The sequence below is a fragment of the Chiloscyllium punctatum genome, chromosome 45 (assembly GCF_047496795.1).
Source record: "Chiloscyllium punctatum isolate Juve2018m chromosome 45, sChiPun1.3, whole genome shotgun sequence".
Classification (NCBI taxonomy): domain Eukaryota; kingdom Metazoa; phylum Chordata; class Chondrichthyes; order Orectolobiformes; family Hemiscylliidae; genus Chiloscyllium; species Chiloscyllium punctatum.
This window is the reverse complement of record NC_092783.1, coordinates 53340202-53351995: the sequence shown is the minus strand read 5'-3', so window position 1 is coordinate 53351995 and position 11794 is coordinate 53340202. Positions and strand designations below refer to the sequence as shown.

At 43.1% G+C, this 11794-nt stretch overlaps 1 protein-coding gene across 1 annotated transcript in view; it reads right to left on the bottom strand.

Moving 5' to 3' along the window:
• Positions 1 to 1857: 1857 nt before the first annotated feature.
• LOC140467125 (polymeric immunoglobulin receptor-like) overlaps positions 1858 to 11794 on the bottom strand; it is a 54298-nt gene continuing 44361 nt past the window's right edge. The window contains exons 5-8 of the mRNA XM_072563192.1: positions 11220 to 11537; positions 10762 to 11085; positions 5771 to 5855; positions 1858 to 2014 (exon numbers count right to left, since the gene is read on the bottom strand). Coding sequence (XP_072419293.1) covers positions 1858 to 2014; positions 5771 to 5855; positions 10762 to 11085; positions 11220 to 11537 — 884 coding nt within the window. The remainder of the gene's footprint in view (positions 2015 to 5770; positions 5856 to 10761; positions 11086 to 11219; positions 11538 to 11794) is intronic.

The following is an 11794-nucleotide window of genomic DNA, read 5'->3' as shown; positions in this document are numbered from 1 at the left end:
TGTGTGTGTGTTTGTGTGTCTTAAGGGAGGTTGGGGGAGAGGGGAACAGAGAAGACGTGTGTATCTGTGTGTGAGGGAGAGAGAGAGTGTGTGAAAATTCAGGGGAAATGTTGTCCATGTCATAAGCCCATTCGGATGTCCGAAGTGTGCCATCTTCATCCAAATGTCATCAGCACAACCAAGCACCCAGCACATTGCAGTGTATCCCCTCACAGACTGACAATTCAGTGTATGACCATTGTAACTGAGAATTGCTGTCTTCCACTGTTTGCCATGCACTGCATTACAGAAATACCAAACCCAAGTGCCACTTCAAAATTATCTTGTCTGATTAAATTCGCCTCGTTAACAAGACCCTGAGGGTGAACAATGTTGTTGGCAATAATTGCTTGAGGCCATCACCTGAAATGTTTATTTTTGGACAATGAGTGACCTGTTGTTGAAGTGTAGTTTGATGCCAGTGATAGGACTGAATCAGTGGATGCATGGTGGATGCAATTGCCCCGAATAGGTTTCAAATTGATAGAATTTTACAGCAACTTCCCTCCCCCTCCCAATATATAAATTACTGACTCCACACGCACACTGTAATTGATTGTCTGTCATTTTACACAGTTATTGTGCAGTGACTGGGTCAGGATAGGTGAAGTGTCAACTGAGTGTCTTTGTGACAAAAACAGAAATTGCTGGAGAAACACAGCAGGTCTGGCAATGTCTGTGTCGAGAGAGCAGAGTTACTGTTATGGGTCCATTGATTATTCTTCAGAACTATTAGTAGTTTCGATAAGGTGCTCCATATCCAGAAGACACCGGGAGTGGGGTGTTTCTGTGAATTAACAACAGACTCTACCTGTGGTGCAGAATGATCCTTCTTCCTCTCTTTATTGTTGCTGTCCCCGTGGATCCAATGACTTTTTGTCATCTCATCGTTTCTGTTCACTCTCTCTCTATAGCCATTATGTCCCTAATTTCCCATCAGAGCCATGTCTTTGAGAATTACAAAGCCCTTTTTGGCCCTAACCCTCCCCATGTGAAGGACAAAGTGACAGTGACTTGGGATAACCCCACCTCCTGTTGTTCTCTGACGCCTCCTATGTTCTATGAGAGCCCCAGAAAGGGGGATTCAATGCTGTGTTTCCTCTTTAGATCAGACAAGACTCAGGTTTCTGTGTTTAAATGTTTATTAATATCTGCATGGGAGCTGTACATACCAATAAATGCTGAACAGATCAATTCATTCGAGCAGCAACAAACGTATCTTAATATTTGAACAGATAACAAGGTTTTGTCCAAACACACATTTACACACTAACTCACTTGTCTCTCTACCCAACAACATTTACATTGTCTTTGTTCCAGATTAGAACACATGACTATATTATCCAATGATATTTAAACGAGGGCATGGACAGGGTGAACAGCCAAGGTCTTTTTCATCTCTAGGAGTGTCCAGACCTAGAGGGCAGAGGTTGAAGGTGAGAGGGAAATTATTTCAACATGACCTGAGGAGTAACGTTTTCATGCAGAGGGTGGTGCGTGTATGAAATGATCTGCCAGAGGAAGTGGTGGATGCTGGTACAGCATCTAACAGCATGAGGTCATCATGGAGAGATGAGGCAGAACCAGTGTAGGCCATCCGGCCCCTCAATGCTCCCTCATTAGTCACCTGGAGCAGAGCAGATCTTCTGCCTGAATACCATTTTTCTTGCACTAAGCCCACGTCCCTGCCTACCTTTATTACCCAGAACATTATTCATCTCTGTTTTGAATATACTCAAGGCTTGTGCCTCCAGAGCTCCCTGGGGCAGAGAATTCCAACAAACCATCACCCTCTGAGTGAAGAAATTCCTGCTCATCTCAGTCCCAAATGATCAACCCATTCTTCTCAAACTGTGTCTCCTGATTCGAAACCCCTCCACCCAGGGCCACCTCATTGATGGGGAACTTAGAGTGCTCAAAATCATTCGTGTAAAGGCCATGATGCTCACCTAATGTTTTCGTGTAAACATTGTGACTGAAACAGAACAAATCACCAGGAGAGTGAAGACTACCCAGCGTATCACATCCCAGACAACGTAACTGTGTAAAACAGAAGAAATACAAAATCATTTGAAGGAAACAAGACTGCTTGATGTTTTGAACATTTATCCCATGTTTACACTGCAGTGTATTGTTGCAAAGTAATGCAGTACAGCTCAGGGAGTTACGTAGGAAAACTAAATAACAGTTTAATTTAAGATTGACTTGAACAATATATAAAGGCCAAATGAAACATATTTCAGTAGCACGTCCTGCAATGCACAGCATCTTGTTATAAATGAGGATTATTCGATGTGGATGGATATTTGCAGGAGCACTGCAGTCTGGTGTAATATTCCAGTGGATGAGATGTCTCTTCAGTGAGTGAGGAACTCAGAATATCATCATCCCACACTGCTCCTTGCACCTTCTAACAGGCAAGGCTTAACCAGCTGGAACCAGACAGCCTCCCACCCTCTCAGTTTGGGAATAATGTTTTAAAATGAGAAAACAGAGACAATAGACAATAGATAACAGACAATAGGTGCAGGAGTAGGCCATTCTGCCCTTCGAGACTGCACCACCATTCATTATGATCACGGCTGATCAGCCTCAATCAGTATCCTGTTCCTGTCTTATCTCCATAACCCTTGATTCCACAATCCTTGAGAGCTCTATCCAACTCTTTCTTAAATGAATCGAGAGACTGGGCCTCCACTGCTTACTGGGGCAGAGCATTCCACACAGCCACCACTCTCTGGGAGAAGAAGTTTCTCCTCATCTCTGTCCTAAATGGCCTACCCCTTATTTTTAAGCTGTGTCCTCTGGTTCGGGACTCATCCATCAGTGGAAACATGTTTCCTGCCTCTAAAGTGTCCAATCCTTTGATAATCTTCTACGTCTCAATCGGATCCCCTCTGTCTTCTAAACTCAAGAGTATACAAGCCCAATCGCTCCAATCTTTCAACATAAGGTAGTCCCGCTATTCCAGGAATTGACCTCGTGAACCTACGCTGCACTCCTTCAATAGCCAGAATGTCTTTCCTCAAATTTGGAGACCAGAACTGCATACAATATTCCAGGTGTGGTCTCACCAGGGCCCTGTAAAGCTGCAGAAGAACCTCTTTGCTTCTATACTCAATCCCTCTTGTTATGAAGGCTAGCATGCTATTAGCTTTCTTCACTACCTGCTGTACCTGCATGCTTACCTTCATTGACTGGTGTATAAGAACACCCAGATCTCTTTGTATTGCCCCTTTACCTGACTTGACTCCATTTAGGTAATAATCTGCCTTCTTATTCTTGCCACCAAAGTAGATAACCATACATTTATCCACATTAAACTGCATCTGCCATGCATCTGTCCACTCACAGAACCTGTCCAGGTCACCCCGTAATCTCCTAACATCCTCCTCACATTTCATCCTGCCACCCAGCTTTGTATCATCAGCAAGTTTGTTCATGTTACTATTAATACCATCTTCTATATCATTAACATATATTGTAAAAAGCTGCGGTCCCAGCACTGATCCCTACGGTACCCCACTGGTCACCGCCTGCCATTCCGATAGGGAGCCGTTTATCACGACTCTTTGTTTCCTGTCAGCCAACTAATTTTCAATCCAAGTTAAGACTTTGCCCCCAATACCATGCGCCCTAATTTTGTTCCCTAACCTCCTATGTGGGACTTTATCAAAGGCTTTCTGAAAGTCCAGGTACACTACATCCACTGGATCTCCCTTGTCCATCTTCAGAGTTACATTCACAAAAAATTCCAGATTAGTCAAGCACGATTTCCACTTCATGAATCGATGCTGACTCTGACCTATCCTGTTACTGCTCTCCAGATGTGTCGTAATTTCATCCTTTATAATAGACTCCAGCATCTTTCTCACCACTGAGGTCAGACTAACTGATCTATAATTTCTTGCTTTCTCTCTCGCTCCTTTCTTAAAAAGTGGTGCAGCATTAGCTACCCTCCAATCCGCAGGAACTGATCCTGAATCTATCGAACTCTGGAAAATAATCACCAACGTATCCACGATTTCCCGAGCCACCTCCTTCAGTACCCTGGGATGTAGACCATCAGGCCCCGGGGACTTATCAACCTTCAGACCTAACAGTCTCTCCAATACCAATTCCTGGCAAATATAAGTTCCCTTCAGTTCAGGTCCTTCAGCCACTGTTACCTCAGGAAGTTTGCTTGTGTCTTCCCCAGTGAACAGATCTGAAGTACCAATTCAACTCTTCTGCCATTTCTTTATTCCCTGTAACATATTCCCCTATTTCTGTCTTCAAGGGCCCAATTTCAGTCTTAACCATTTTTTTCCCTTTCACATACCTAAAAAAGCTTTTACTATCCTCCTTAATATTTTTGGCCAGTTTACCTTCGTACCTCATTTTTTCTCTGTATATTTCCTTCTTCGCAATCCTCTGTTGTTCTTTAAAAGCTTCCCAGTCCTCCATTTTCCCACTTATCTTTGCTATGTTATACTTTTTCTCTTTTAACTTTATATATTTCTTAACTTCCCTCATCAGCCATGGCCACCCCTGCCTCCTCAGAGGATCTTTCTTCCTTTTTGGAATGAACTGATCCTGCATCTTCTGCATTATACCCAGAAATATCTGCCATTGTTCCTCCACTGTCATCCCTGCTAAGGTATTGCACCATTGAACGTTGGCCAGCTCCTCCCTCATATTTCCACAGTTCCTTTATTCAACTGAAGTATTGTAACTATCGATTGTACCCTTTCCCTTTCAAATTGCAGATTGAAGCTTATTGTATTATGGTCACTGCCTCCTAATGGCTCCTTCACTTCTAGGTCCCTGATCAATTCTGGTTCGTGGCAGAATACTAGATCCAGAATTGCCTTGTTCCAGGTAGGCTCCAGCACCAGCTGTTCTAGAATCCATCTCAGAGGCACTCCACAAAGTCTCTTTCTTTAGGTCCAATACCATCCTGGTTCTCCCAGTCTACCTGCATGTTGTAATCCCCCGTAACAATTGTAGGAACTTCATTGTGACAGGCCAATTTCAGCTCCTTATTCAACTTACACCCTACATCCATAATAATGTTTGGGTGCCTGTAGATAACTCCCAAGAGGGTCCTTATACCCTTAGAATTTCTCAGCTCTATCCACACTGACTCTACATCCCCTGATTCTAGGTCCCCCCGCGCAAGGGACTGAATATCATCCCTTACCAACATTGCCACCCCACCCACCTCTGCCCATCAGTCTGTCCTTATGATAGTACGTATAGCCTTGAATATTCATTTCCCAGGCCCTGTCTACTTGAAGCCACGTCTCAGTTATCACCACAATATCGTAGCCAATTTCCAAAAGAGCCTCAAGCTCATCCATCTTATTTCTAATACTTCGTGCATTCATGTATAGTATTTTTAATTTGTTACTGCCCTCACCCTTCCTATTAACCCCCATTTCACTCAACCTTATGATTCCTTTTTGAGTTTTCTGCTTCATTGATACCGTTGTCTTTCTTGACTTCCCTTGTCCTAACTTTCCCTTCAATTTCCTTCTTAAACTTCCAGTTTGTCCCCTCCCCCTCCCCCGCGATTTAGTTTAAACGCAGCTGTGTTGCAGTCGCAAACCTGCCTGCCAGAATGCTGGTCCCATTTACATTCTGATAAATTATCGTCAAAAATTGAAACTTATTGTAAGCCGTTAAGTGAAATCACTTATTCTCACTTGGAATCAATGCTGATGGAAATATCGACAATGAAATTGTTTACCTTTTCCCGACAGACTTGGGTCCTGACGATGTTCCTGTTGCTGTTGGTGATTTTGTTGAGGATTTGTCACAAGTATATTCCCTTCCTGTTGAGACATAAGGTAATATTCAGCTTCATCTGAGTCTCAGTTACAGACAACCAAGAGAGCACTCTTCATCAATGGAACCTCAGGACATGTTGTGAATAATGGATTTTGTTGAATTCATTTTGCTATAACTCTCCCTGTCTGGAGAGACATGGTAATGATCTAGTTTGCATACAATTTGTTTTTGTTCCTTGCCTGGACACTTCAGGGTCTGGGCTGAAACTGAGGTAATCAGTTCCAAACCCTGACACATTTCCATCACCATGTCATGCCTGATGTGACCCTGACTAAGATGGAGTCTGATACCATTATCCCCTCAGGTCACATGCCATGATACACACAAGCTGTGAGCTGAGAAGGTATGGCAACAGATGAATGGGCACCACACAACAATCCCAGTTGGAGAACACTTCAGTGGTCCAGGACATTCGGCTTCGGACCTTCGGGTGACCATCTTCCAAGACGAACTTTAGGACAGGCAGCAGTGAAAATTGGCCAAGCAGAAGCTGATAGCGAAGTTCCATACCCAAAGGGAGGGCCTCAACCGGGACCTTGGATTCATGTCACATTACAGGTGACCACCATTGCGCTATACACACACACAGATACTCCAATGCACACACACACACACACATACACACACACACAGGCACTCCAAACACACGGACACACATATACACAGACACTCACACGTACCCCTACAGACACACACACTTCCACATGCATCCTCTCACAGACAGACCACTTTACACTCACATACACACATATACACTCTCTCCGATAGACACTCAGAACCCCTCACCCCAGACACACACACACCCCTACAGACACATACACTCCCACACTTACACATGCACCCCCTCACAGACTTAGACACTCTACACTCACATACACAGACACATATACTCTCTCTCACATTCACAACTCGCCCCCCCTCCACCCCAGACATAAACACACACACATACATATACCTTTGTGGGGTGAATTTGTACTTACAAGAGTAACATTGTACTTTGCTCAAAAACTGCATGAATTCATGTAAGACTGTAAACTCACTTTTTAGATGAGAATCAGTCTAAACATTATGGCATGACAGGGATCACAGCAGTCTAACACCTTCAACATATTATCTGGCTAACACCAATTGTTACAGTAAACCTGAGAAGATAACTTTTAAAAAAATGTTTTGTGATTTACACATGAAAGAAGTGAAACTATCATGGTATTCAACAGATAAAAGACTCAACAGACAATCAAGGTATTTTTCAATGTATAATTTCAGTTACATTACACTGTAAACTTTTGCCATAAATTCTGTGCCTTACAATTGTGTCCTCCTTAACCACCTGATGAAGGAGTGGTGCTCCGAAAGCTAGTGCTTCCAATTAAACCTGTTGGACGAGAACCTGGTGTTGTGTGGTTTTTAACTGTACACCCCAGTCCAATACCGGCATCTCCAAAAGCTGTGAGATGTAACACAAAGTTGGAGCACAGCATTTCTGCATTTTCTGGAGCTTTATTACACTTTTGCCCATTATCAAAAATAAATTAACATCTTGCCCAAAATTGTTCAAATATCAAAGAGTCGTAATGTGATGAAGTGCAATTATTTGTAAATATGGAAGAACATTAACCAATGAGCAGTTTGAATAAACATTGAATCGGTGTGTCAGCCTCAATGTTTGTATAAAACTTACTGATGCTGCTGATTTATATCATGTAACTCCACCCTTCTCTGCTACACTGGGAACTGAGACATGAACAATTTCACTGGGTTTTGTTCCCTGAGTATTTGAGGCTGTGCAGTAATATAGATGATGTTGTTGTGTGAAGGATTGACAATGTAGATCCAGTTTGTTGGTGTCAGAGATCATTGAATCTTCAAATGGGGTCTTCTCAAACCATGTGTGGTGAATGGGACGGGATCCCCAGGCAGACTCACAGCAAACTCTCACTGAAGCCCCAGAATGTGAGACATTTGGCTGTGACTAAAATTGAAGTCCAGGAACACAGACGGCGTCTTTGGGAAACAAACATTTATTGGAAAATGGACTGTAATTGAAAAGCCAAAAACCCCAAGACTTTGCCCTTCCCTATCCCAATTCAGTGTCATACCTTCATATGCCACAGAAATAGACCCTTCGGTTTAATATGTCTGTGCTGAACAAGTTTCTCAAAATAAAGCAATCCCACTTGCCTGCATTTGGCTCATATCCCTCCAAATCTTTCTTATTCATGTACTGATCCAAATCTTTTTAATGTTGCAACTGACCACCCTCTGTGTGAACACATTGCCCCTCAGATTCCTTTCACAGTTTCCTCCTCTCACCTTGAAAACATGACCCCTCACTTTGAACTCTCCCAGCCGAGAGAAAGAAACCTTTGCTAAACACCTTATCCATACCCCTCATGTTATTATAAACCTTGATAAAGTCACCTCCCAACCTCCTCTGCTCCAGGGGAAAAAGTCCCAGCCTATCCTTATCACTCAACCCCTCAAGTCACAGCAACATCTCAGTAGAGCTTTTCTGAAACCTCTTCAATTTAATAAAACCTTCCTGAAGCAGGGTGACTCGAACTGTACACACAAAACCAAAAGTGGCCTCATCATCATTCTGTACAAGCTCAACGTGATGTTCCAACTCCTACACTCAATCGTCTGAGCAATGATGGTAAGCATACTAAATACCTTCTTAACCACCCTCTCTACTTGTGATGCAAATTTCAAAGATCCCAGTGTCTGTCTGTTCAACAGCACTACTCAATTAAAAGGGTCCTACTTTTAATTGTATAAGTCCTATCCTGTTGTGTTGTACTAAAAGGATATACCTCACATTGAACAAAATGAACTCCATCTGGCACTCCTCAGCCCATTGACCCAATTGATCAGTCGTTAAACTGGATCAATGGGGATGGAGACATCAACCATCACTATCAATCCCGAGCCGTGTGTCTAGCTGTCTCCTTGGAGAGATGAGCAACTGTCATTCAGACTCAGGCTCAGCACTCACTGTCTGCTGGATATGAGCCACTGGCAAGAAGGTTCAGGATGTGGAGGTGCTGCTGTTGGGCTGGGGTGGACAAAGTTGGAAACTACATAACACCAGGTTATAGTCCAAGAGGTTTATTTGAAAATACAAGCTTTCAGAGCACTGCTCCTTTGTCAGGAAGCCAGTGGGGCAGGATACGTAGGGCACAGGATTTAAAAGTAAAAGATCAAAGTGTCACATGACGGATGCAATGTATTAGAGAAACTGAGATTGCTGATAAGTCTGTAATCACCTAGAATGGGAAGGCAGGTTTCCATTGATTAATATGTAAATCCCAGAATTTCTCTTAAGTCACAGTCCCAATATATCTTAAGGTTTTATCAGTTAATAAAAAAAAGTGACATCTCAGCTCAGACAATACATTACAGGGATGAGGTTAGAGTCTGTGTCCCAAACTGGAGTCAGACTGTCTTTTTTGAAAGTAGGAATTTATAAACTGTCACCTTAATTGACTGCCTTCAGATTTATGCCGTTTGAACAAAATAGAATGTAAATTCACTCCACAGACTTGAATGTGTATTTGAATGTGTGCACATGTGTGTGTGTAGTGTGGGAGGATGAGGGAGAGAGGGAGAGGGAGGCTGTGAGTGTCTGTATTTGAGGGAAAGAGAGACAGAGTGCATAGGTGTGACAGTGTGTGTGTGGGTGAGAGAGAGAGGCGCAAGACAGAGTGTGTGAAAACTCAGGGGAAATGTTGGCCCTGTCATAACTCCATTATAACGTCTGAAATAAAGGCAGTGAGCCTGAAGCGTGGAGAGAACAGCTGGAGGAGTGTGGGGGTGGGGAGAAAGTAGCATAGAGTACAATGGGTGAGTGGGGGAGGGGATGAAGGTGATAGGTCAGGGAGGAGAGGGTAGAGTGGATCGGTGGAAAAGAAGATAGGCAGGTAGGACAAGTCTGGACAAGTCATGGGGACAGTGCTGAGCTGAAAGTTTGGAACTAAGGTGAGGTGGGGGAGGAGAAATGAGGAAACTGTTGAAGTCCACATTGATGCCCTGGGGTTGAAGTGTTCCGAGGCGGAAGATGAGGCGTTCTTCCTCCAAGCGTCCAGTGGTGAGGGATCGGCAGTGAAGGAGGCCCAGGACCTCCATGTCCTCAGCAGAGTGGGAGGGGGAGTTGAAATATTGGGCCAAGGGGCGGTGTGGTTGATTGGTGCGGGTCTCCCGGAGATGTTCCCTAAAGCGCTCTGCTAGGAGGCGCCCAGTCTCCCCAATGTAGAGGAGACCGCATCGGGAGAAACGGATACAATAAATGATATTTGTGGATGTGCAAGTAAAACAAGTATATCTGATCAGTGACTTATACAGGAAGAAAATTGACCAAGTGTTGAAGGATATTTGATCTTTAATCTGTCAATAATTGTTTCTTTCCCACACAAGCTGTCTCTGTTCTTGGAATGCAGCAATATCTAGAAATTAATTTGCATGCAAGCAAAAACATTGAAATAATTCTCTCAAAAATCTGGTTGTGTTTAATAACATTGATTGAGGAATGAATGCTTGCTCAGACACCAGGAGAACCTCTATTCTGTAAATAGTTTACAAATGATGCCATTCCTAAAGGGGGAACAGGTTCTCAGTTTGTCACCTCATCGACACTGTCTCACCTGCTACAGCACAGCATTACTTCTCCCTACTAGGCAGTGGGATCCAGCTGAATTTTAACCCCGAAGGGGAACTGGAACCCCCAACATGCTGGCATCAACATGCTGTGGATAGTATTTTATGCACCTGTTTATTTTCCAACTTCAGGACAGAGTATTGGTTTAAATCAGAACAGACAATGAAACAAGTGGAGTGCATTTTATAACTTACAGTTTGGCAGAGTGAGATATTAAACATGTGCATCACACTTACCGATGCCATTGGTTTTTATTTTATAACTGCAGTTCTTCTCTGTTACATTGTTGATTGACACATGAACAATTTCACTTGGTTTTGTTCCCTGAGTATTTGAGGCTGTGCAGTAATATTGATGATGTTGCTGTGAGAAGGATTGACAATGTAGCTCCAGTTTATTGGTGTCAGAGATCTTTGAATCTTGAGATGGGGTCTTCTCAGACCATGTGTAGTGAATGGGGAGAGATCCCCGGGCAGAATCACAGGAGACTGTCACTGAGCCCCCAGAACATGAGACAGTAAATGGGGATAAATATCGAAGTCCAGGAACAGAGACAGCTTCTGTGGGGAAGAAACAATTATTGAGAGATCAAAGATCAAATATCCTTCAATACTTGGCTAGGTTTCTTCCTGGAGAAAACACTGATCAGACATATCAGCTGAGAGTAATTTTAAAAAATCACTGAAACATTTACCGTCAGAGATGTGCAGCTCTACATTAAACATTAGGTCAAGGCCAGGAGCCTCAATCCCACAGCTGTACCATCCTGCATCTCCCCATTGAAGATTCTTGATTGTGACAAGAAATATTCCTTGTGTTTTGTTATCAGTGATTGATATTCTCCCATTTGGCCAATTTGTCGTTGCTATAAACTTACACTGACGAGTCCATCCTTGACACCAATATTTTGTGTTTGATTGGTACCACCGTGCTTCGTAGTGACAAGATATTGTGATCGCTCTTCCCAAAATTCCCGTTACGTGTTTCTCTGCCCATAAAGCATCTGAAACGGAGCAGACAATATTTCAGAAATTTGACTGGAAAAAAACTCCTTAATACATTTTAATCAGCTCCATTGCATCTAGCTCATGGTGAAGTTAATCCCTTATCAAAGCATCAGGCTGTTCCAAATTCCCACGGTATGATTGAAACAGTCAGAATATTTTCTTTCCCCACTGGTCGAGCTTTGGGACAATCTTGAAACTGGGTTTGTGCTGCCTGCTGTGGGCTCTATCTCAACCGTGTGTGACATCATCGAAATGTTGTCCC